At 39.8% G+C, this 25,762-nt stretch overlaps 4 protein-coding genes across 8 annotated transcripts; 3 read left to right on the forward strand and 1 right to left on the reverse strand.

Moving 5' to 3' along the window:
* Positions 1 to 48: 48 nt before the first annotated feature.
* Positions 49 to 6,094, reverse strand: uck2a (uridine-cytidine kinase 2a). 2 transcript variants are annotated; one of them, XM_067512552.1, is made up of 7 exons: positions 5,702 to 5,934; positions 4,110 to 4,269; positions 3,788 to 3,884; positions 2,979 to 3,121; positions 2,599 to 2,696; positions 2,444 to 2,492; positions 49 to 1,677 (listed from the first exon to the last, which is right to left on the reverse strand). In XM_067512552.1, the coding sequence occupies exons 1-7, from the start codon at positions 5,801 to 5,803 to the stop codon at positions 1,541 to 1,543; spliced, it is 786 nt and encodes a 261-aa protein (XP_067368653.1). In that variant the 5' UTR covers positions 5,804 to 5,934; the 3' UTR covers positions 49 to 1,540. The 2 variants fall into 2 exon arrangements, with proteins under 2 accessions (XP_067368653.1, XP_067368654.1); XM_067512553.1 differs by lacking the exons at positions 2,444 to 2,492; positions 2,599 to 2,696 and having other exon boundaries at positions 5,702 to 6,094.
* A 201-nt stretch (positions 6,095 to 6,295) lies between these two features.
* Positions 6,296 to 10,056, forward strand: tmco1 (transmembrane and coiled-coil domains 1). The gene is made up of 7 exons (XM_067512554.1): positions 6,296 to 6,503; positions 7,229 to 7,306; positions 7,402 to 7,461; positions 7,608 to 7,654; positions 7,830 to 7,897; positions 8,665 to 8,809; positions 9,555 to 10,056. The coding sequence occupies exons 1-7, from the start codon at positions 6,434 to 6,436 to the stop codon at positions 9,651 to 9,653; spliced, it is 567 nt and encodes a 188-aa protein (XP_067368655.1). The 5' UTR covers positions 6,296 to 6,433; the 3' UTR covers positions 9,654 to 10,056.
* Positions 10,057 to 11,146: 1,090 nt separating this feature from the next.
* Positions 11,147 to 17,073, forward strand: aldh9a1a.1 (aldehyde dehydrogenase 9 family, member A1a, tandem duplicate 1). Of its 3 annotated transcripts, none has more exons than XM_067512548.1 (12): positions 11,147 to 11,282; positions 11,683 to 11,841; positions 12,197 to 12,342; positions 12,624 to 12,753; positions 12,832 to 12,966; positions 13,095 to 13,291; positions 13,464 to 13,604; positions 13,711 to 13,899; positions 14,973 to 15,060; positions 15,165 to 15,306; positions 16,349 to 16,461; positions 16,598 to 17,073. In XM_067512548.1, exons 2-12 carry the CDS (start codon positions 11,700 to 11,702, stop codon positions 16,690 to 16,692), a joined length of 1,518 nt encoding a protein of 505 aa, XP_067368649.1. In that variant the 5' UTR covers positions 11,147 to 11,282; positions 11,683 to 11,699; the 3' UTR covers positions 16,693 to 17,073. The 3 variants fall into 3 exon arrangements, with proteins under 3 accessions (XP_067368649.1, XP_067368648.1, XP_067368650.1); XM_067512547.1 differs by having other exon boundaries at positions 11,238 to 11,466; XM_067512549.1 differs by having other exon boundaries at positions 11,260 to 11,276.
* Positions 17,074 to 18,001: 928 nt separating this feature from the next.
* Positions 18,002 to 24,116, forward strand: med8 (mediator complex subunit 8). 2 transcript variants are annotated; one of them, XM_067512550.1, is made up of 7 exons: positions 18,002 to 18,096; positions 18,452 to 18,573; positions 19,725 to 19,869; positions 19,944 to 20,084; positions 20,192 to 20,279; positions 20,364 to 20,624; positions 21,255 to 24,116. In XM_067512550.1, exons 1-7 carry the CDS (start codon positions 18,091 to 18,093, stop codon positions 21,323 to 21,325), a joined length of 834 nt encoding a protein of 277 aa, XP_067368651.1. In that variant the 5' UTR covers positions 18,002 to 18,090; the 3' UTR covers positions 21,326 to 24,116. The 2 variants fall into 2 exon arrangements, with proteins under 2 accessions (XP_067368651.1, XP_067368652.1); XM_067512551.1 differs by having other exon boundaries at positions 20,364 to 20,603; positions 21,255 to 24,110.
* Positions 24,117 to 25,762: the final 1,646 nt, after the last annotated feature.

The raw sequence follows: 25,762 nt of genomic DNA on the forward strand, positions 1-25,762 counted from the left end.
GCAGAATTAAGATGCAGCATCTACAGATGTATTATATGCACTGCAGGGCCAGAAAAAAACATCCTTTATTGTATGTTTACATTTGTACAATTAACTTGCTGGTTGACAGTAAAATGTAATTTCCTGCATATTATAGCTCTCAGCACTGCCAGGATACACATCTGATGGGAGTTGTTTGCAGAGAAGTAGTCAAATTTTAATTAACCGAGTAAAACTCTTTTTAACAGCAGATTGTTTGATGTAGAGTAGATACAATGACAGTGTGGCAATGCTCACTTTAGCGCTTCCTAGTGTGACATGTCAACATGTCTACAGTGGAAAAGATCTATGAAATGTCGAGCATGTGTGAAAACCAACAAACTTCCCAGGGAATTACAAGATCTCAGTGTTGTCAATGGTAGCCATGGCCCCTGAGTGCAACTACATTAACTTCATAGAATCTGTAAATCGGGGACAAGTGAATTGTAGAACATTTCCTGTGTGACTAGAACAGATCACCAAGTAGCAATTGGCATTTTTAACAACTGACAGATTGGATTTAACTGAGGCTGAATTAGATTATTCCAACCAGAAGTGGATGTTTAAAACAAGTACAATTTGTTGGTTACAGATGTGTCAACTCAAGCAAACAAATGGTACCTGAGAAGTTTATCATAAAAATATGTATACATAAAGATAATAAAAATCGACAGAATGCATTTACAATGGGTTTGTAATGTAACGGTTTACACCCGAAAGCATCTTTGAAATGAGAATTTGCATACACGTGTCTGACAATTTAAGTTTACCAGAGTGTCAAAGCAAATAACACTGTGTGGTAACTGCATACAGCAAATTTGTATCTTAATCAACAAGTTACAGTAATGTAAACATCACTTAAATCAATTTGCACACAATTAGTCCACAAAGACGTCACAGAAAACCGTCTTTGGTGATGATGTCATACATCGGGGTGTTTTTGTTTAACACCACAAATTAGTCTTCTGTATTTACATGGGACAAAGCCAGTACAGCTTGGGGTCCATTAGTACATTACTTCGAAATCTATTTATATGAGTCAAAATATGCTTTACATGTACAGAGCCAGAAACAATAAGTTGATTGCATTGATAAAGGGAATCAGGTCACATTGTGAACCATTAAAGTGAGATTAGTTAAGGCTACAGTGCAGTTATTGGTTAAAGGCTGATCAGAAATCAGTTCTAGACACTGTAACACCTTCTTTAGTTTGTTGTGGTACGGTGTGAAAGGCAAGCAGCCGCTTAGAATGAAATGATATGTAAGCTCCTTCGTATTTGTCTGCTTTCTGTGTCATACAGAACACAAGCTAAAGAGAGTAACCGAACTGAATACAAGTGCTTTATTGCAGCTCCACAGAGGAATAAATCCCCCTTTTCTTTATCCATTTCCGCCGTCCAAGAAGAACTCTATGAAAAGAAGGCCTTGGTGATGTCTTGAATGTTACTCCTGCCTTGTTAGCCATGCTGTGGAGCCCATTTGGCACGTGCAGGCGCTTCTTGTCGTGGAGGCAGCTCTGCGCTCAGTGGGGTCGACTGCTAGACTCTGTGTTTGGTTGCTTCTTTGTTGTTCCATAACTGTTAAACCACCCATTTACACGTTTGGTCAAACCCCCGTTCAGAATATCCTGGATGTGCTGAACTATAAGATTTATAGCAACTGCACAGGGAGACAAAGAGATTGAAAAAAGAGATGAGACAAAGAGATGTTGAATGGGTCAGACACCAGTTTATGTCAGTTATGTCAACCTGGATTAGGTTGTTCATCTGTGCTATAGATCTCTAGAAAGATATAGCTGTTGTTGCCCCGCTTGCTCTGAATTGACACTTCCCTGCACGTCGGTTGGTCCACTGCACATTCCTGAGGTCTGTGGTGTAGTTATGGCAATTCACATCAATTTGGACAATATTTATGTGAAACACATGTAATGAAGACGTTTGGAATCCAGTGATGTGTTTTTAATAGTTTTTGGACAACAATGGACGTCTAGGATGAACAAGCGAATCCAGGCGGTTTGTTTTAGCATAAAAGTGACTGAACTTGAACGTTTAATGGACACATTTTGAATCATTGCAGATTTTTTAAATGTAGCTACCGAAGAGCTCAAATATAATGGTAATGCATGAAAGGCACAAACTGGAGGTATAGGTGAGGCTGTCCTCCTTCAACATATGTTTTTTTTTTTAATGGTGTTACATTACTTTCTCACATCAGTGGACAAAGCTGTGTTTCCTCCCGACACCAGAGGCTTTTGCTTTCCACATTTTCGAAACCACAATTCCCAGCTCAGACAATAAACACAGCTGTGTCCTTCACAATAACACTGTTGAGACGAAAGCCTCAAATATTAGGTTTTAAAAAAATATTGTCTCTAACACAGTGTACTTGAAGAGTCTCCCAGGCAGAAAAATGCACAAATACTAACCAACGTTATCAGCTCCTCTCGGAATTATAACATCAGCATATTTCTTCGTCTAAATAATCAATAAAAAAAGAGACAAAACAAATGATTTGACCGTGAGTCCATGTTCAGGGTCACAACCATAAACACTTGGGTTTAGTAGTATAACGCGTACTCACTGGTAGACAGAACTCCTCGAACGCAGGCTTGACAAAGGTGATGTACTGAGCTAAAACACTTTCCAGGTCTCGACCACGTTCACTTATGTCACGCAGCACTGAGAATGAAGGGGTCAAGAAACTGTTTGACATTTCACGAGAGTTAGATGAGAAAATGTATCCCATTGACTTAAAGTTGTAAAGCCGGCGGCTTTTCTTTGCATAAAAACTAAGGATTTAATCTGTCACTATCCAAAGGTTAAAAGAAACTCTGTCTGGCTGCTGATGGTAGCTTTTGATTTAGTGTGCGGTAAAAACAGTGAAATCGATCTTCTCCTGTCTTTTTTTTTTTTTTTTTTTTTTAAGGAGAGGAACTGTCTAGTCATGCTTGTGCACCTTACCCCTGCGCGACAGCCGCGTGTCTGCATCTGTGTCCACGAACAGCTTCATTTGGAACAGGTCTCGAATCTCCTGGGAATAGAACATCAGGATCCCCTCGAACAGCACCACGTCAGCAGGGTACACTACCACGGTCTCCTCCTTCCTGCCTCGCAAAAGACTTTCTGTATTAAAACACTAGTTTTCTGTGTTATTGTTACTGCCAGCAAATGTCATCCAAATACTAAAACCAAGGTTTCTTCATTATGAAAGATGATTGAATTAGAACAGCCATCTTTTTTTTCATGAAGAAGAAACGTTCATAACAAAATATATAAATTACTTGCCTTTTTCTTAAAGACTGTAGCCGCAAAACTCCTGAATGTATTGAACTAAGCAAAAGTGTTTTACTGCATTTCAGTTTAACGTCTATGTACGAGGAAGAATGTGTAATTTCTTCTTCCAAAATGTGCACAATATTGCTGCAAATCTACAATGAATTATGTTAAATATCAAACATTTACTTCCAGTGCATATAGATTTCAGCCTATTTACATCAATTTACATACCTTTAAGTGCTGATGAATACATTCCAAAACACGCTGTGCTATTTTAGTTTTTCGTGCTTTTCTTTTCAGGCGCACATTGGATTCCATTTATTTCACTGCCATATGAAAATCAATTTACATAAAATGTAGACTAGTTAATCCACCACCTGTTTATGTGTAACGTTACTGCTACATTATGATGCATCAGAGGCCTCTTTAAAAGTATGTGGGCTGAAATACAGATGCAAACACTCTTAGTGTCGTCTCTGTGTGGACTCAATCACCTGGAATGGGAAACAAAGTCATAAACAGGGATGTGTACTGTTTTTCCCTCCTTGATGTCCCACAGAGTCGCCATTATGAGGTCGTTGTCAAATGCATCTATACAGAAGACAAGAGTAGCAGTTATATTCACTGAAATCCTCTCAGACGCTGAAACAAAGAGCCCTGAACAACATACACATCAACTACCTGGATCATCTCTGAATAAATGATGCTCACACATCCCAGCAATAAAAAGACTGCTGTTTCACGCCAAACCTCCATTCACCATTATCGTGCTGCCGTGACGATACATAAAAGCACTGCCAGTTGTTAGCAACATACCCGGGTGGTCGAAATTGAATTGTCCTTTAACCGCCTTGGCCTTCTGCTCCGCCGTCAGGACCCTATAGAAGCTGTCCTGGCTCAAGATGGCCACTTGCCTCTGGTGGTGGTCGATCTCATTCTGCCCCAGCAACTCCATGATCTTGCTGCACACTGAGGACTATTCCACATTAGAGACAAACAAATCCTGTTGATAAAATACTGACACCACTGTCCAATTTACCTACTGGATTTAGGAATGTGGGGTCTGTTCAGGACGTAAACGCTCATATACATGTTAGATTTAGTTCACTCATCATAACCTTGAACCATGACGCAAACTTGTTTTTACAAAAAGATGTGAATCAGAAAGCTGCAAATGTGCATTGTTGATATTGTATCTGAAGCTGGCAGACACATACACTAACAAACAGACCACAGGCCCAAAACAAAAGACTGCAGTTTACTCCTCATTCAGATAACATGTGTGGGAGAGCAGGTGGTTGTGCGAGCAGTTACTCCCATGGGAGAATAGGCACATAATACCACGAAGTCAAACCCACAAACAACTGTCTGCTGAACCACAACTTGTTCATTTAATCACCTGTAAAATTAACCAACTGTCAGCTACAAAACTAACAACAGAGAGCACACTACTAAAATACTGAATACATTAAAATATATTGAAAGCCTGGAAGCAGGACAACTTGACTCACTTTAGTGCTTCTCTGATATTTTCTTAACTTTATTTTTTTTACACTTTTCGAAGAATAAATACATTTGGGTTTGATTTCAGCATGTGTATTCTGGGCAACTATTCTGTGAAGCAACTGTGCAACAATACGTCAATTCTGTCAAAAGTGACAGCTTGTAGTCCCCGGATGCAAAATAGAGAATGATATTGCCGATATTTAGTCTCTCGTGGCACTAAATTTTTTATTTTTATTTCAATGAGCCAGCCGGGAAAATTAAGGTGAACTTAAAATCAAAGGGCAGCCTGACACATGTACACATTAATGTCACGGAGAAGACAAATCAAGTGTGATGTCAGCAGAACCACCAGAAACACATCAGGGTCATTGTAATGATCTCATCCGGCTGAGATGTTTGGTATTTTTAAATTTATGAAGTGCAAACATCAGCAGATGTATCTGATAGCCACATTCTGCGTAGTTCAGTTCATCCAACTTTCAAGTTTGTTTGTTTTTTTTTGTTAATATTTGTGGTCTCATCATTTTATTCACCTATACCCAGCAGATCTTGTGCAGCTGATGCTATTAACTCACATCTCACTCAATTTTATTTTGACCATTGACATACTTTAGATACACTTAACACAATTAGGCCAGATTTTCCTTTTCCTTTCACACTACTTTTGTAACGACAAAAATGGGCACGTTTAGAAAATATAAACGACATTCTGACTTGACACGCAGTAGGGCAAGCAACACATCACATAAATGAACAACGATTTTTTTTTTTTTTTTTTTTTTTTAAAGGCGAGTCATCTCTGAATTGTCTTTAAACTGTGTCAATCATCTCCATCGGTTCACACATTAAAAACCTAATGAATATCTAGGGGGGGGGAAATCTAAAATTATTTCAATGCCAACCTTGCCGCTGGCTGTCCCTCCGGCCACACCAATGAGGAAAGGCTGCCGAATAGTTTCATTTTCGGCTTGGTCACCTGGCTTTGTCTCGCTGTCGCCTGCCATGCTTCATCTGCAGCGCGATGCGGCCCTCTGACACACGGAGGTCTCTGCGCTCCTCCCATCCGATGATACTGTGGATGATGAGGAGGAGGAGGAGGAGGAGGAGGAAGAGAGGGGTACCGATAATGCCCATGGAAACTGTTTATGTAAATGATGACACTATCGGTTACATTTAATGTCGCGATGATGATTCCCAAAATGACTATTTGGTGCACTGATGAAATCAGAGCTTTTGTGGTTGTCCGAATATTAATATATACACATATTTTCTAAGGTTTTGTGAATTTTTTTCATACGGGAAAGACAATGTAATTTGTCAATAAAAAATACCGTGGCCTAATAATTATGCCATGGAAAGGATGCCAACTATAATCGAAAATACTTTTTTATTTTTTAAGATAGATGTATACATATCCATTGATTTAGAATTGTTTTGTTGATTTTTTTTTTTTGTTTTCATTTCTCTGGTCGACTCATAAACCGGAAGTACTTCGCACACGTATAACCTCCGAAGTAATGCTGATGTAGCTCTATGAAGCTGACAGGTCACTGTACGTAATGTGCTTAGTGACTACTCTCTAATAAATATATGTACTAATTCTCTTTACGCTCGGAAAACAGGACACTACCACCATGAGTACCATGTTTGCAGACACGATTCTGATCGTGTTCATCTCGGTTTGTACAGCGCTGTTAGCCGAAGGTGAGTGAAATGCTTCTGACGGCTCGATAGCTTCTGTTAGCCGGCAGACTTGTTACTATCGGCCAGGAAACACGTTGATACTGTAAAAATGTTTTCACTATTCTGGATTTGGAAGCGGAGAAACATGTCAGCTGTATTAATGTTGGTTAATTTCTGATGTTGCGGCTTTGAAAACCGCCAGTTTATTAGCTAGCTAGTTAGCCAGTATAGCTAGTATTTCACAGGTGAAAGAGTACAACTTCCGGTAGTTTCACAAAAATGGTCCTACGTCCATGGATAAAACGCAGGTATTTTAAGTGCAAGTTTCTAATTATAGCAAACTCTTTATTGCAGACCTAAAATGTCTATTCCATTTATAGTTACTTAATCTATTGCCCATTTATAGTTACTTAATCCATTGCATTTTAAAGAGCATAGTGTGGGAGTTAAATGCAGTGAGGCTTCTGAACTGAAACACACAAACCTTAGATGAACACAGACTATTTTCAAGAAACTGCAAGTCGATGTTCACTGTTTATTGGCATCTCTGAAGTCAGTCAGTCAGGTAGAGCCATTTTTTGTAATGAGACCCTAGAAGTGGGTGATATGAGAACAGTTATTTATGACTATGTCGTGTAATCCTATGTTGTAATTTGACTATATAGTGCAAATAATTATTTTTCTGGACAAACGTTAAGACAGACTTATTATGTTACCACTATCAAACCTTCTTTCAATCATTGCAGGCATTACATGGGTTTTAGTGTATCGGACTGAAAAGTACAAGAGGCTAAAGGCAGAAGTGGAAAAACAGAGCAAAAAACGTAAGTGGCTTAATGTGAGCTTAATGTGATTCTTGCATTAAATCTTTGACTTTAAACTGAATAACATCTTCAGCATTGCTGTCATTTAATATCAGTCGAGAAGAAAAAAGAAACCATCACAGAATCTGCAGGACGTCAGCAGAAGAAGAAGATTGGTAAGGACCATGTGGACAAGCTGTAAAAAGTTCGGTTTAAGTGATAAACTGAACAAGTCCTTCATGTTCAAGTATTCTGAACAGTTTCTCTCCTCAGAGTGACAGTGCTGTGAGATAAGTGATGTACATTTCTAAATGTCTTACAGAAAGACAAGAAGAGAAACTGAAGAATAACAACAGAGACCTGTCTATGGTGAGAACTAAGTTTTTTAATAGTGGATATGTAATATGATGTAAGATGTGTCAGTATAGCCTAATCATTAGCAGGCTATAAAATTTTCAGTGAAATATGTTTTGTATCATTTGAATGTCGGCCTCTAATGTCCTTTAATGTCACATTTCCATTTTAATCTTCCATGTGTTTGTAGGTGCGCATGAAGTCCATGTTTGCCATCGGCTTCTGCTTTACAGCTTTAATGGGCATGTTCAACTCCATGTAAGTATTACATGCAAGTCTCACTCGTGCCTTGTAAACACTTCTTGTATGTTAGTTATCAGAACATATTAACCACCTTACATAAAGAAGATTATTTGGGGATTTTCTTGTCCATAAAATGCTCGTCCTAATTCTTGCTCTACTGTAAGAGTAGATTGACTGTATTCAGGCTGCTTACTGCCAAGCTGTGCTTTTGTTACAGAACAGGCTGCATGTATTTACTCACAGTAAATTATAACCCTTTACAGTATGAGGCAGCTTCCTAAGGCTTTGTTCAAATCAATCAGAATATTTTAGACAAAAAGTAAAAAAAGCTTTTTGGCAACTGAGCTTAGCCCAATAACTACATTTTGATAAATTATTATAAATGTATCATCACAGATGAACGCACCAAAAACCATTTTGGTTTTAAACAGTTCTTTGCCTTAAAAACCATTAGTTCGGGCTAAACTTAGTATAGCACCGACCACAAGGGGCCCCATCGAAACAACTTGTCCGTGTATGGAAAAATATTGGGATCCATCTGTTTGTTTGTTCGGCCCTGAGATAGACCAGTGAATCTGCCCACACTGTGCACGTTTCTCGCTCAGTTTGAGCTTCGATGAGCTGCTCCAATAGATAAAAGCTACCGGATGGAATGAATAGAAATCTGTGTTGTTCACTGAGGGTGTAGGAATGTTTGATACATTGTGCAAATACAATCCCCTGCACATTCCCCAGTCTACCAATAAGTCCTCACTACTATTCATTTGCTGTTATTTCTTTAGCTTTGATGGAAGAGTTGTGGCCAAACTGCCCTTCGTACCATTGTCCTACATCCAAGGACTGTCGCATCGCAATCTCCTGGGCGAGGATTATACTGACTGTTCCTTCATCTTTCTCTACATCCTCTGCACCATGTCCATCAGACAGGTAACTTCTACACTAACAACTTCTTTTATTGTAGCCATCCTGGGCTTTGGAAAAGGACAATTATACGATGTAGCTGTTATTGGTTTGCAAAACCAGTAAAGTCTATCAGATTTCTGAGGGTTTGTGATCATTTACGATCAGGTAAGCTTTAGTGACCACATCTCCTTCAAGACTCAGGCAGGCAGATTTGCCCTCTACAGCATCAGACAGACCTTTATGAATATGCTACTCAACTCCTTGTGTAGGCACATCTCATCTTGATTACCGCAAATCCCCACTAACCAGGTTACAAGCGTACACATCCAAGCCTCTCCAGATGATCCGAAATGCAGCAGTGTGTCTCATTTTTGATCAGCCAACAAAAAAAAAAAAAAAACACATTGCACCACTGTTCATACCTCTGCACTGGCTTCCAGTGGCTGCCTGCCAAAGCTCTGACACTAGCCTATAGTGAGGTCATCCATGAAGGTCTCTGGCACAGAGAATAAGATGCATCAAACTTTGGAAAAACATGCAATGTATGTTATTAGAATCACTTTTATTTTTGATTTGGGGCTTCTAGGATGTGGACACAAGAAAATGCAAAGATATAAACAGCCACATACTGTAAATATAAAAAAACTAAAAACATTGCAGTGGTTTGGATTTATTTATCCATTTTCACCTGCTCTGCCTCTACAGGGACTCATGCCTTATAAACCTTCCTTGCATAGACTTAGTGTTTTATGCTGTGCCTTTCCTCCAGAACATCCAGAAAATGCTCGGTCTCGCTCCCTCCAGAGCTGCAACTAAACAGGCCGGAGGCTTCCTGGGGCCTCCTCCACAGGCAGCTAAGTTTTCCTAAACCTGAGAAGATGATGAACCCCAAGGATCATCACAGCGTTACTCCGGCACTAGAACCGCGAGGAGTCATGGCTCCCTCATCTGAGCACTGACAGAACTGCTTGTGCTGGAGCAAATGTAATTGTCTGTTGCAGCTACTGTATCACTACTTTCTGTTTGATTTTCTTATTCATTTGTTGTTTATTTAAGTGTCTCATTTAGGAATAAGAGGAAGACAAAAGTTCTTAATTCGGTTGTTTTAGAATACAAACTAAATTGTTTTCATCACATGCATTATTGCATTATTTTTGAATTTTAATTAATAGTTTAATGATTTGGTTAAACAACATCTAATCCATTTGTCAGTATTATTGTCATTATCTGTATCCTCACATCTTACATATTAATAAAGTTTTATGATTACATTTCAGTAGTGTATTTAATAATTAATTTCAGTTTTATTCTGTTTTTATCTGACTTTAGAACACTGACTTCCCTCTATGCTACTGTCTTTGTTGTTAACTCTACTGTTAACTGACCCAACCTCCATTATGACTTACTTCATAAAACAGGAGGTACCTTTTCCACTTTGTTTCCTTTTACTCAAAGAAGCATTTAACTTTTGTGTGATTAACATTTTACCTCACTAAACAAAGGCCAAACCAGCCCTGAAGGACACAAATGTAGTAATAGATTTTTCTTCCATGAAGTTAAAATTGTCCAGTTGCTCTTGCCCATTGTGCAAGAATTTTTTTTTTTCTGCAGATATGGTCATTATTGTGAAAGTATCTGTATCTACATATGTACATAAAAATGTGATTATTTTTTTTTAACAAATTAAAGAGAACAATCCCCAAATACAGAAGGTAGAAGTTCACCACAATTATCACACTGTTATTCTGACATGGCTCAAATGACTTTTAGTTTTAACTGTTTTAAGCGTCTTAAAAACGGATTGTATTAGTTCTTATGAAGGTATAGTAATTGGACCTTAACTGATGTTGGTGAGGTATGTCCCCATAAGCTTGCAATCGTTTTATCCGCAATAATCATACGCCTGATATCATGACAGCAGCGTTATGAGAATTTTGAAGAAAAGATACAACAATATTCTATAACATCGGCAAATTGAAGGTGTCTTTGAAGAAAATGTGAAGAAAAACAAACTATACACTTGTGGTATAGTTTCACCTCATCAGCAGAGACAATGAGAAAACCAGCTGGAAATTCGCCAAGTACGGAGAGAAGACACAAAAGTAAAAGAATAAAGATGTATGCGCCGATGACGCCAAGATTATTACAGTAAAGAGTTAAGGGGACGTGATTGCTCATTAATGGCAGATCCAAGGTCTGTTTTCGGTAATATAGTAAGTGAACGATTCAGAGTGAGGCTGCCTTGTTAAACAGCCCTGCACCATTTCACTCTTATTACATTGTAGCGCAGTCTTTTTCGAACCACATACTGAACATCGTGCAAATTAAATAATGTTGCAATAATAACGCTGCACCAGTCGACCCTGACCCAGTTCATGCACACTCACACGAAGGAGGCGGGTCCTTGTCTGCGGGAAACGCTTGTTTATAAGTGTCCTGCAGTGACCGTCCGTAGCCACGTCCAGTCTGTCTCTCTGCTCAAGCACAAACGGTAACGGTAAGGTTTGTGCTCTGCACGCAGCTTTCTGACATGTTTCTAAATTGTGGCAAACTTTTTCTCAGGACGTGTGTAGCTAGAAGCAGGCATGTGGTCGGACGCCCTTCTGCAGGAGTGTGCGCGTCACATATATGCACAAACTCGTTAGAGGGGTTCACACATAGAAGCAGCAGCACAAAGCGAGGTAGGGGAGTCCTCCATGCTGCAAAAAAAAAAAAAAAAAAACTTGCAAAAGGTCTTCGACTTTGCAGAATTTTTGACAGAATCTGTTTGGAATCTGTGCTTTTAAAGCGACGCAGCCGTGTCTGATTGTTGTATCGGTTCATCTTTCCACTCCTGCAGGGCGTCCTACATAATGTTCTGACTGTGCAACTTTGCTTATCTCTCGCTGTCTTCGCAGGTTTTCTCCGTCTGAAAATGGCCCGGTCAAGTTTGGACAGCATGCGCGAAGCCTCGACAGGAACCCTGATGGTGACCGAGCCTCTGAATTTCTGGGCTGGGAAACGGGTCAAACCCAGACAGGAGACAAACCCTGAACCCGTGTTCGAACCTGCGACTGGTAAATATGCTCCAAATAATATTTTAAATACTTGATGATGATGATGATGATAATGTCTTAGTAGTGGCATTTTTGCCAAAACAGTGTTGAGGTGTTTTTTAGCTTTGATTTGTAAAGAATGACACGTCTGTGTGTCGGGGTCAGCCAGTTCCGTTATGTAACTGAAGCCCCGCCCATTTTTTTCTTGCTCTTTGGTGGTTGGCGGAACTAGCAGCTAAGCTGAACGAATGTAATTTAAAGGGAACACGCTTCCATTTTCTAAACTTGATGTGACTTCTGGAGGGAATGTTAATGGATAACCACAATGCTGTGAGCTCAGACTGTCTGTGAGCTGTTGCTGCCTGTGTGCCTGCAGGCCGTGTCTTGTGTCAGCTGTATCCCTGCGGGGCCGAGGAGGTGGACCAGGCCATCAAGAGCGCTCACTCGGCGTATCTCCAATGGAGCAAGCTGGCCGGCACAGAGCGGGCCCGAGTGATGCTGGAGGCCGCCCGTATTATGAGGGTGAGGAGGGGGGCGGAGGTTAAACTGCTGCATTTCTGTCGGGCTGCGGGGTTGCGCAACACAAGGGCAGTTGTCTTTTGCAAGCATGCAAAATGACAAGTTACTTATTAAAAGCACTAAGCTTCCCCCCTCTTTCCTCTGCTGACCAGCTTTTGTACAAACTTTAACGACATAATCCTAAAGCTGTACACAACTTTTTACTAAAATGTCACATTTTTGTATTTAAATAGCGCTGTTCAAGTTTTTTGCTTTTACATTTCCCTGTTGTTACAATATAACAGGAAAAGCGGGACAACATTGCAAAGCTGGAAGTGATCAACAATGGAAAGTCCATCTCCGAAGCTCTAGTGGACATTGATGTTGCCTGGCAGTCCATTGAATACTATGCTGGCCTGGCTGGTGCACTTGCAGGTGGGTGTACCGATGCCAAATATTTCCTCCCACATGTTTCAAGACTTTAACACGGGGTTGTGCTTTGATTCTCTGCAGGCCAGCATGTCCAGCTTCCCGGGGGAGCGTTTGCTTATACCAGGAGGGAGCCCCTTGGTGTGTGTGTGGGGATTGGTGCGTTTAACTACCCCTTCCAGATCGCAACATGGAAATCTGCACCTGCTCTGGCATGTGGTGCGTACTTTACAATGCATTTCACAGTTCTGCCCAGTTTGAGATCATAACTTGTTCCAGCAGTCCTGTCTCCTCCAACCAGTCAAGGAGACTGGAGGCGGCAGTGTTAAACGTTGTCGTGTCTTTAGGGAACGCAATGGTGTTTAAGCCCTCTCCAATGACTCCTGTGACGGCCGTGATCCTGGCTGAGATCTACAAAGAGGCAGGGGTGCCTGATGGGCTCTTTAATGTGGTACAAGGTGGAGCAGAAACCGGCAGCTTGCTCTGCCACCACCCAATGGTCGCCAAAGTCACCTTCACTGGCAGTGTGCCAACAGGGAAAAAGGTATAGAAAGAAAAGCGCTTCAAACCGAACATCATTTAATTACCTGTATTGTAACTTTGATCACAAGAAATGCAAGCGCAGTGTTCATTCTGGTGAATAACACATGGGTTTTAGGACAGTGCATTAATTTATGCATTAAGTTGTATGTATTAAGTTTCCTTCTTGCACTCAGGTCATGGAAATGTCTTCCAAGGGGGTGAAGCATGTGACTCTGGAGCTCGGTGGGAAATCTCCACTTATTATTTTCAAAGACTGTGACTTTGAGAATGCTGTGAAAGGAGCCCTCATGGCAAACTTCCTCACACAGGGACAGGTGAGACTCTTGCAATATTTATGTGCTGTACTGCATGGTGTCAATTGCGATCTGAAGTTATACAGTTCCAGGGTTTTTTTTTTGTGTGTGTGTGTCCAAAATACAGGTTTGTTGCAATGGGACCAGGGTGTTTGTACAAAGAGAGATTATGCCCAAGTTCCTGGAAGAAGTGGTGAAGCGGACAAAGGCCATTCCTGTTGGAGACCCCCTGCTGGAGAGTACCCGAATGGGAGCGATGATCAGCAAGCCGCAGCTTGAGAAAGCACTGCGATATGTCGCTCAGGCCAAGAAAGAGGTGTTTTAATAATCCCTTTATCATTAGACTAGAGCAGGGATAGTCGTTCCTATTTTACAACGGTCCATTTAGACAAGGCCACTCTATGACCTCACCGAGGACTTTATATAAGACGCGGCTAATAAAGCAATAATGAAATTATCAAGTCAATAAATATTGTTTCTAGGTAATTAAAGTCGAGTTGCACAGTCTGCTCTGGTTGCAGGCTTTGTTGTTGCTGACAGTGGGCATAGTTTTAGAATTACTGTTACACATTTGCACTATTCCTCAAGCATTGTTCATTTCCCATGGTGCAACCCTTCCTCTTTTACTGCTTTTCTCCATTAGACTCACTCATTGTCACTTCCCTCCCCCCTATTCTTTGTTAATTTTTTTTTTTTTTTCCTTTTTGTCCTGGTGATAGTTTTACCTACTGACACAACACAAATATTTAACAGTAATCTGCTGCTTCATGGTAGGAAATCAGTGGCTAACAAAAAAACTGCAGCTCTGCTCATTGATCTTTGCAAAGCTTGACTCTATGGATAATGTTATACTAAAACCAAATACAGGTTTGACTAACCAAGCAGTAGGTTGCTTTTTCAACTATCTCGGTGTTTTGATGGGCTCCGTTTCAGCTGGCTGCCTGTTGGTAATGAAATACCTTAAGGTTCGATGCTTGGCCCATTCTTATTTTCTCAATCGATAATAGGCATAAACATAGATGGAACCTACACTCGCTAATAAGCGGATGATACGGTCCCATACAGCTCACAGATGCTCTTCCTAAACTTAAGTCTGGGTTTAATACTCTACGGTCTCCACACGTATATTTCAAAGTGACATTGAATGCTGACAAAGCCAGATTATTTTCCAATGCAAAGTAGAAATCTTCAGATGTTGACGGTGACAACTTGTGAAGAGAAATTGAATGTTGGTCCCTTTTTTTTTAAAAATGTGTGTTTGTGGCTTGATGGTTAAATTAATGGGGCATGATGGCGATTGCACTGCTAGTATTTCCACTTAGCCACAAAGCAATTCTATTACTTTTATTTATCTTCAAATTGGTTCTGATTATCTGTCTGTTTTCGCAGGGGGCCAGAGTGCTTTGTGGAGGAGAACCATATGTCTCCAGTGACCCCAAACTAAAAGACGGCTACTTTATGTCCCCCTGTGTACTTGGTATGTAGAGTTGTACTGTTTCTTTGATAATTTGCCTCAACTGACATTGCAGTACTTCTTAGTATACACTGCCACTTTAAATGCAGTACTCTTGTCCCACACAGATAACTGCACAGATGACATGACCTGTGTGAAAGAGGAGATCTTTGGCCCAGTCATGTCCGTCCTGCCTTTTGACACAGAGGAGGAGGTGATCGCCAGGGCCAACAACACCACCTATGGATTAGCCTCTGGAGTCTTCACCAGGTGAGTAGAGAGGCAGAGCACATGGCGTTCATTGTTACTTGGCATCTGTCTCAAGCTGCCTTTTTATTTTGCTTTTCAAAGCTGTTGAGGTTTATTGTATCGTGCTGGCTGCGGTCCAGGTTTTTTCACAAATCCGCCAATAAAAGTTACTAAATTACCACGAAGAATTCATTGTGGTATGATACTTTGTGCTCAGAGAGCAAATGAAGCTGCATTTTAACTCCGTGTTAGGTGGTTTGTAACCTTTAAACCTTAAACTTTGCCAGTAATTAAATGATTAAAAGTTGCCTTTTCTTATATCACTATTGCACTGTAAGCTATTACGAGGAACTTGCCTACAGTGTTGTTTGAGATCTGACCTCTTGACCTGTCACCATTGCTATTACTTTGTCTGTGTAGCTGATTGTGGTGAAACAATACAACATCTCACTTAGTAATCTGTTTGAAAAAAAAAGAGAGAAGGGGGAAAAAAAGCCTAGTCTCATCTGATAAGCTGTGAGACCCAATGTCTTGGTAAAAATGACAATATCTGGTATTAGGCACCTCAAGTGTAATCAGTAAAGAAGCTTCAACATCCAGGGCATCTTTTAGGGTTTTATTATCTTGCAAGAGAGAAGTACATCGACAGAGTTTCAAGTCTCCATCCTATGCAGTTCTAAACTTCAAAACATCACACATTAGTTTTATAACTTTCTGTCGCTGGGCAGAACATTCTCCTCCCTCAGGCTACTGCTCCCAGCCCTTTTCTCCTTTTATGGAAACTTCTTCCCTTTTCAGCACTTTGATAAGCACCTGTGAGCATGGAGTGACTCTGGGTCACTACAAACATGTATATGAGACAAAGTTTGAACAACATTTAAACATCCTTCAAAAGTACACTGAGTACAAATTGCCATTATAACTGGGTAAAATGTTAAGAGTAAAATGCAATCATTTAATCACACTTGATTTTCCATCACACCTGATCCTCTTGAGAAAAAATGTCCCCCTCTTGTGTGTGTGTGCTGAAAATCTGAACTCCATCCCTTCATTCTGCTTGCAGGGACATTTCCCGAGCCCACCGTGTCGCTGCAAACCTTGAGGCCGGAACCTGCTTCATCAACAACTATAACATCAGCCCTGTGGAAGTGCCGTTTGGAGGATACAAGATGTCAGGTAGGATGTTGTAAAGCTAAAGTAAAAACTCAAAGAAAATGTATTTCACTGATTCACACAGAACAGCAATTCATTCGTAGTATTTCATGTTAGTGACCTGAATAAACGTAATCTTGTATACACTGTGTTTTACCAGGCTTCGGCAGAGAGAACGGCCAGGTGACCATCGAGTACTTTTCCCAGCTCAAGACTGTGATTGTGGAGATGGGAGATGTAGAGAGCGTGTTCTAAACACCTAGAAATATGTTAACATTCCTTTTTTTTTATGTTGAATAAAACTTTCACTACTCCTTTCCGTCAAGTTCTATGCAGAAGTATTCTCTTTACACTCCCTGTGATTGCATCACACCCCTGCATACTTGGAAAAGTAGTGTATCTGTGTGAAAGATGTTGGCACGAAAGACATGGACTGATTGCACTTATCTTTCCAGGCCTTCTGTTGTAATTCAGAGAGTTTGCCAAACAGGTTTAACTGTTGTGTATGTGAATGAAGCACCAAGAGCCTTAATTAGTGCCTTACATGTAGTGTATAGTGAATCTGCAAGTTGGTAACTCAAACACTACTGATCACTACAACCTTTGTATCACAATAAAAAATGCATTGGATACTAAGTTTCGGTTCCTGGTTTGTTTATTCTGAAAGTTTATGGATGGGGAACAGTAAATGACTTGGTACAACTTCTATAACAAAAGGGAGTTATTTGCAATATAAGTACACATTTTATAGAAATGTAAATGCTTTCTTCAATTGAAACCACCCAGTTCATTTTATATGATAAAATATTACATGACTTTCAACATTGGTTTCTATATTGACCAGTCATTGTCCTTTGTTAGAATAACTGTATTTCTTTTATAATTAATATATGCAGATCAGCCACAATATTAATGCCACCTGCTGGTTTTAATAAATTATAGAAAAATATTCTGAACTAATACATTTCAATGTTAAACACCTGTCAGCACAGTGTTAAAATCATCTCCACCTTTACCAACAGTGATCTTTGACCTGTATGTTTTATTAATTACTGTACTTTTTTTTTACCACGGGTATTTAAAACAAAAACTCTTCTTAATCGAGTACTTTTACTTTTGTAATTTAAGGAGACTGCTGATAACCTACTTAGTACTTTTATTTGAGTAAAGGTCTTGAAAGGGAACATGTTTTAGACCAATACTTGCACTTATATTTACTGAGTTTGTGTACTTGTACCACCTCTGTACACACTGTGTCACCTGTTGCTGTGTATGGGTCTATGTAGCTGCAGACTGATTACAGTGGTCATTCTGACCCTTGTCCTCCTTGACAATATTAAGACCACTATTGGTAAAGTTGTGGCTGATCAATGTGTGTGTATGTATATTGTACATTACTATGATGTACAGTATATACTGTAACTGAAAATTAGTGTGAAGCCTGAATCCTCTATTCTCGCCATCCCCTTTTGTCCCAGCCATGTAATTCTTAAAGCTCTTCAGCGTGTGTTTTTTCTACTGTAGTGAAGACAACATGTGCCACACCAGCGCCAACTGGGGCTTTTATTTTGACAAGGGTGAACCGGAACTATTTCTGTCTTGGGACAAAATTGCGGATGTTATTTTTACCGTTAGGTTGTAGTTACTACAACAATGCAGGTAATGCAGTTTTACGTTAATATAGAGATCAAAAGGCTTAATCATTATGGTGTCTGTTGTTTATGTTATAGTTTTACTGATGCACGCTGCTTCTGGTTCACTTATCTGTAAAGCTAGCGGCAGCCAGCGAGCTAAATGGAGAATCGCTACCAAATTACCGTTAGCTTAGCAGTTAGCCAGGTTGGCAAACCCAATAAACCAGCGTTGTTAACGTTAGAAACTTAAATAAACTTCGTCAAGAGCAAACTGTGTTTTTTACTGTGTTGCTATCGCGGTACAGTGGTACAGGGACAATGTGTGCAGTGTGTGGTTTAATCTTACGAAGCTTTTTCCACCCCCCCCCCATTACCTTTAGCAACGAGAAGAGAAGCAGTTGGAGGCAGCGGTGGAGTCTCTCATTTCTCGTGTGGCTCACGTCAAAAACGCTCTTCACAGTTTCATCTATAAACTGGAAAATGAATACGAACGATTAACGTGGTAAGGAAGGAATTCTATTATATTGTAAAGTCCTAAATACATCAGTATGCGCCTAAGAACTCAATACCTCAGTGTGCACCTTTAAAAGATATTTAAACCAAGTTAAACCAAAATGAATGACACCCATACCCAGATGTCCATTATGCATTGTAGTGAATAAAAATGCTAAATGTACTGTACATTATTACTATTTGATATTAGGCTTAGTTGAGCAAAGCGGACTGACATGCTGCAAAGGTGAAAGGAGAAAAAGTCCAACTAAGTAAGAAGCTGACAAAGAGATCTAAAAAATGTCGACTTGTAAACATAGAATTTAACAAGTGGCTTTACTATATTAACATTTGCTGTATTTTATATGTATTGTTGACATAATATTAAGCTTATGTATGGTGTGTATGGTTAACTTGATTGGCAAAGTAATCATCCTTTGAAGAAGCCGTGTTTGTTTATACGGAATATTAAAAGAAATTCTGGTTCCCTATATAGATTCCATAAGGAGAGATTTTTTTTAAATCTGTAAAAATATTCAGACATACTGGTGCATTGTTTACAACTGAAAGGAAGTTTATGTTTTTATCCAGTTCAGCTAATGTAACTAATCGTGTATGATTTCTTTATTCTATAATGTTTTATGCAGAGAGAAGTTGCGAACAGATTATATTTCTGCTGAAGTAATAACCTGATGGAATGTTGACTTTAGCATCATCATAGGGAAGTAAAATCAACTCTAGGCCAGTTTTCCTACTGTTTTCTGAAGTATTTGTGTTTTTTACAAATCAATTTTAACCTAAAACTATTATTCACATTCATGTTTTGTAAATTAGTTTAATAAAAGAGTTTCTATTCTTTACAAACAAACACTTTCACCAATAGATTGTAGCTTGAATAAACTGATCTAGAAATTCCCATGTTTTACTGAAAGGAAGTGTAGATTTCTTCTATGAAATTGGAACAATGTGTTGAATCTTGTCTGTATGATGAAGGATGTACAGTGAAACACATTCAGTGTTTTTCAATGATTTTGTACTGAATAGCATCAGTGAGGAAGAACAGCTTTGCTCCTGTGGAACCAGCATTCATAGATTTGAGGTGTAAAGAGGTTTGTGTAGTGTTTTCCCCTCAGATACCGAGATTATTTCTGTGCTCCTCAGGCCTTCTGTTTTGGACAACTTTGCTCTTCTGTCTGGTCAGCTGAACACCATCAATAAACTGCTCAAGAACGAGAAGACGCCATCCTTTCGCAACCAGGTCATAATCCCGCTGCTTCTGTCTCCAGACCGGGATGAAGACTTAGCAGTGAGTATCAGAGCAACTGACTGACCCATCTGCTTCTCGAAAGCAGCCTCTCTGATCTGCTTGTTCCTCCACAGAAACTAACAGAACAACGTGTCCCTGTATTCAGCCATGAGATTGTACCGGACTACCTGCGAACCAAACCTGATCCAGAAGTGGAGGAGCAGGAGAAACAGCTAAGTGCAGAGGCAGGACGAATTGGCCCTGAGGTGGCACAGGTTGGTTAGTTTGTTGTAGGCTTTGTGTGGGTCCCAGCTGTCTTACTCAAATGTTGTACGGTATTTTAGATTGTTCCTCACACCCCTGGTCATATTTCCCCTGACAGAAACAGATCCAGACATTGAATAAGTTGTGTTCCAATCTGCTGGAGAAGCTGAATAATCCTCGTGAGGACAGAGACTCAGAAAGTGCAGGTATGTTTTGCTATGACTTAATGGGATTTCTAAATGGTAATGGGTTGATTTTTTTTTAACAGACGTGGCTCCTTTTTTTTTCAGCAATGAGACAGAACAAACCGTCTTTTAATCCTGCTGACACTAATGCACTGGTTGGAGCGGTTGCGTTTGGAAAGGGGCTTTCGAAATGTAGGCCTCCGGGCCCGGTGGCCCCTGGACACCCAGGTCAAGGATCTATGATGAGTGGAGGTCCAACCTTACAGCAAGTCACAATTGGAAGTGGTTCAGGGCAGCCAGCAGGTATTGGAGGACCTGTGGCTCCACCGCAGCAAGGACAGCCAGGTAGGAGACCTGGAGAGCTGGGTTAGTATTTCACCTGAGTGCTGCGACTGTATGCAGCCAACATGGCCACATGAAAAGCAAACATCTGATGTGGTGTTAAATAAATATATGACGAAGCATATGAGGGAACAAGGACAAAGAATGAAGACAATTACTTACTGATTAATTAATTACTGATCTTTGTCTGAGCTACTTCTTTATTGCTTGGTGTGTCACAACTTGTGGGCTTGTTATGAACATAAATATGAAAGTTAACTAATACATTTCATTCTACAAGATTTAATGCATTATCACATAAAAATCACATGAAGAACAATAAGACTGTATAACAAATGATGTTTTCATCACGCAGGGTCAGAATAAATGTGACTGATGTACAGAGTGATGATGCTGCTGCAAACTAACACATGCTAGTTTTTTCTGTCGCTCTTGTTCACTTCCCTCTGAAGAAAATGATTCTTTAAGTCCTTGTGTGCAGAACATGATGATGATCATATTGATTTTTAATATGTGCTAAGTTTATTATTGAGACACACAAAACCATTTTTTTATTGTATATGGTGACCGTTATACAACTTTTCTGGTTTCCTCCCTGGAATAGTATGTTTACTGTTGTTTTTTTTGTTTCTCTTCTCTGTTTCTGTTTCTTAGGAAAAATGCCAAGCAGCATCAAAACAAACATCAAATCTGCATCTGCTTCCATGCATCCCTACAACCGATGATCTCTTTCCTGGCTGAATGTACAGAACATACAAGTCACCTTTTGTATGATGTTATTTTCACTGGATGAACCAACTTCTGTTTTGTCAAATGATGCTGTGGAAATTGTATCCAACTTAATCGTGGCTATTTGTGACTTGCCCTGGAGCCAACTTTTTAGTTTTTGATAAATCTAAGCCACATTGCTTCAGCCACTAGATGGCAGCATACCACCGTGGAAATGATCACACTTTTATTTGAAACCACTCCTGCTACTTTTTTTTTTTTTTTTTTTTTTTACTGAAGATAGATTAAGAAGACTCTCTGCTTGCACAATGGCCATTTTGACTACATGTACCTTCGTTACACTTTCAAAATAATTTAAGCGATATTTAAATTGTAAGCGAAAACAATTTAAAAATAAACTCTTCATCATTGGAATTGAACATCCTTGGCGTCTTTGCGTTAGTGTGACCCCAAACAAGAGCGTATCCATGAAATGACCATTCCAACGTCATCCGATATCTGTTCAGTATTCAGCTTTTCTCTGCCCGTTTTGCTGCAGTACCAAAGGTGAGAATAATGAGGGTGGACGTTGCTGTGTGTGGCCTGATAATGTCAAAGTGTTGAAGCGGGGAAATGAGGAAGCATCAGTGCTGACGTGTGAGGGGGGCCTCTCTCCACGCCGGCTCTCTCTGTCCACTTCAATCCCTGTCCTGCTGCACAGCACAGTGACCGTGCTGCTGTCACAGCATGCAGGCCCATGGCTGACCTACATACACCCTCTGTCCCCAAACAGGCACACGTCTCGCTGTGTCAGCCACCATGGTCAGACGCTGTGCTGAGACGGCTCAAAGCTGCACAAGGTCAAAGCTGCGTCCACAGACGAGGTCTAAATTAAAACAAAGACCTAACAGGCAACATCCTGCAACTCAGAAAGGTTGATTAGAGGTTTCTGCCAAAGTTGGGGAGTTTTTGCTTCCAATTTTAGTTTTTACGATTCCAAGAGCTTTATTAATCTCAGAGGGAAAATGCTTAGCCTCATATATTTGACTATAAATGTATAATAATTTAGAGTTCTCCCTGTTTTAGTTAATAAATTTGATTAGGTAAATCAATCAGGGTGATCATCTTTAAATCTTTATATTCTATGTTGCATTTCTGTACTTTCAAAAGGATCAGGAAAGTCTACACAGCTACACTAATGAACAACAATGCAACAATACGAAGTGGGTGTGATGCTCATTTTGATGGATTGGTTTAAAACACATTTTAAGCAATTTTATTTTAGTGTTTTGAGATGAATAGGAGCTAGTTGCTTTCTGATGTGTGGAAGTACTAAAATAAATGGCAAAATAGGTTTGAATACAAAAAGATTCTGAGAATAATCAGTACAATAGTGAAGCAGGTGTAATTTATAGTAAGTAGCATTAATCAGGCAAAAGCTCGGGATGTTTGCTGTCATACAATATGCATCTGCACTATGGTTGTTGAAGTAGTTTTTATGCCAAATGAAAAAATACACACAATTGATAGTTAAAAAAGTATGTAGACAAAAAAAGAGCAATAATTCTCAACATGCACTTTTTAATTTCCTTGGAGATAACAATTACTTATCCCAGTCTTCATGACACCATGTCGACTTTGAAAACCCCTTTTTGCATCGAGGTTTCTAACGCGCCCTGTATGTTCTTTTCGTGTTCTGTTGAGGTTTTCCACCTCACATCATAAATCTCCATGACATGCTAGATAGAGAAAACATTGATTTTCCAAACAGGCAGTCTGTTAAAAACTGTAAGAGCAGGAGATGCAGGCAGTGATTTAAATTGCACTCCCTGGGGAGACACGTTGGCCTGTAGTGATGTCACGCTACCATGGCCCTGCCACCGCTGTCATGGCAGCATCCTAGTCTCATGACAGTTATGTCTCTTCTGTATTATGCAATTAGAATATTAATCTCCTTACCATCATGAAACTAACATGTTGCATCTCAATCTGAATGCCACACATTCATTTTACCAAACCATCAAACATTGATCATAAAGACAGAATAATAGTTTTTTTTGAATATCATAGAATTTATTAGACTAGAAAAAAGTTTTTTTTTTTTTTTGGAAAACAACATGAAAACTTTGTAGGAACTATTTAACAAACTAATACCTAATCAAGGTTATTAAAAAGTGTCAATTAGTTCATGTAAACAGTGGAATAAGAGAGAAAAAAAAGAGCGTGGGTGAAAATGTGGAAACTAAACACCAAGAGCTTCAGTAATTACCTGGAAGCACATCTGCTGGTTTTTGTGTAATAATCTGTAGACGAACAACATCTTCCAACGGCTTCCAGATGTGAAGCCATCTCGCTGCACAGGTCATAAGCCATCATCAAACGCCACTCTTACCTTGGGATCACCGAGATATTTCCCCCACCTTTTTATTTTCCAGATGTCACATCTCTTTTTTACCACCTTATTTTAAGCTATTACCCCAGTGTAGCCCTGCTGTCACCAAGCTGTGAGGGACAAATTATTTTTCATATCACCTCAATATGTAACTTAGTCTATAATGGGCTAAAAATGGTAAACCAGATACATTAGCTGTTAAAACTGACCAGCCTATCTGGTATCTGGCGTAGGTAGATTAAAATCACATATTAAAATGTATTTTTTTATTGATTTAATGATCTTTTTTAGTAATTATGTTCTTAATTTAAGATATTGTGTTTTTTGAGTCATAAGTGCAGAATTCATTTAGATTTAGCTTGTGTCTATTATAACTAACGATAATAATAAAAAATAATTTTGGACTCACTAGAAGCCCTCAGATGTCAAACCCTGTTGTTCCTCTTCTTTGTTTCTCTAAGACGCCTGAAGTCACTAAGACCATGTGGCGTCAGCGGTGTTTAACTGAAGGGGAAACACAAGCTCTGCCACTGGCTTGTCCACCTTCTGTCTGGACTATTCATTTGAATATTCATTAGGATTTGTGAACTACGGATGTGTAGAGAGAGGTGGTGTCGCCACATTCCAGCGTATTCAGGCTGACTGGGAGACACGCAGTGGACAGTGGGAGACAATCAATATGACAGCTGCCTCCTAAATTACAATATATGCTATATCGAAGGGTACGCAGAGCAGGGGTAACTGTCCCACTCATACACGACATTAATTTATTGGACACATGACTTTATGAGCAGAAATGCAAAGAAAATCATTTAAGAAGACGAAAACACACTGACAAACCCTAAAACAAATTAGCCCTCAGCTGCAAGAGAATCTACATGAATGATCCCACTTTTGTTGCTGGATGTGACTAGTGATGATTGTAACAACGGCACTGCACCCAAACGTCCTTGATCGTCAGCACACACACACACACACACACACACACACACACACATGCAAAATTGTTTCATTTCTGATTTGTGTTTTAGAGAGATAACTTTCTCCCAGCTCTAATAAGAGTAGCTCCTGGCACACTTTGAAAGAGCTTTATTCCCTATAATTGAAGAACATGATGAGGTCCATATCTTGCTCATTATGGGAGCTTTAGGCAAATATAAAGAAACACTTTACAGACTTAAACTCCCACACCCTAAATGCTCAAATACACTGCAGCTTCTAATTCAAGTGTTCCACGGTTGAAATAACTTGAAAGGCTAAGATGACGCGTACTGATCTGTGAAATTTTTTCCAAATGTCTTCTTTATGAAAGTTGGGATCAGAGGAATTCATTAAAGATCTGTGGGTGGCAAAGGCAATATGAGACTGAGGCTTTCCAGCAGCAAGTCTCTGCCAAACTGAACAGTTTCCAAATCGAAAATCTGCAACGCTGACTGGAACACACCCACAGCCACTAATTACTTGACCCTATTACTGCACAACCTTTTTTTGTCTATGGAGTTGCACTTTTTTTTTTTTTTTCCCAACAGTGTGATTTATATGAGATCTATCAGTTGGGACGAAGACTTGTTTCATCATATTAATGTAGAGGGTTTTCCGCAGACAAAGACTCTCTATTATATCGTGCCCTCAGACCTCAGACCTTGCATCGTATGCTTCAGCAGCCCTTCCCTCAGGCACATGTGTGTGTGTGTGTGTGTGTGTGTGTGTGCTCCTATCATGCTGGCAGGCATTGATGTAACTGATGCACATTATGTGTTCTGAGTAAAGCCGGCCTTTTTATGAGCGTTGTGATTGTCATTGATTTAAACATGAGCCCAGAGCATGGCTGCTTATGCCACATGTGCTGCGGACAGGTCGATGATAATTGATATGAAACTCCAGTGATGAAAAGAACCACTGAGGATCGGCTCAAAGTGAACATGCTTTTTAAACTCACTAAGGGGTCCTGGGGATATAGGGAACCCCTCTCTGCCTCTTGGATTTCCAAGTATCTTGACATGAACCAATGTAAACATTTCAACCTCGTGGTGCCACAGGAGGACTCAGTGGATCGCTGAAA

The sequence above is a fragment of the Channa argus genome, chromosome 8 (assembly GCF_033026475.1).
Source record: "Channa argus isolate prfri chromosome 8, Channa argus male v1.0, whole genome shotgun sequence".
Lineage (NCBI taxonomy): Eukaryota > Metazoa > Chordata > Actinopteri > Anabantiformes > Channidae > Channa > Channa argus.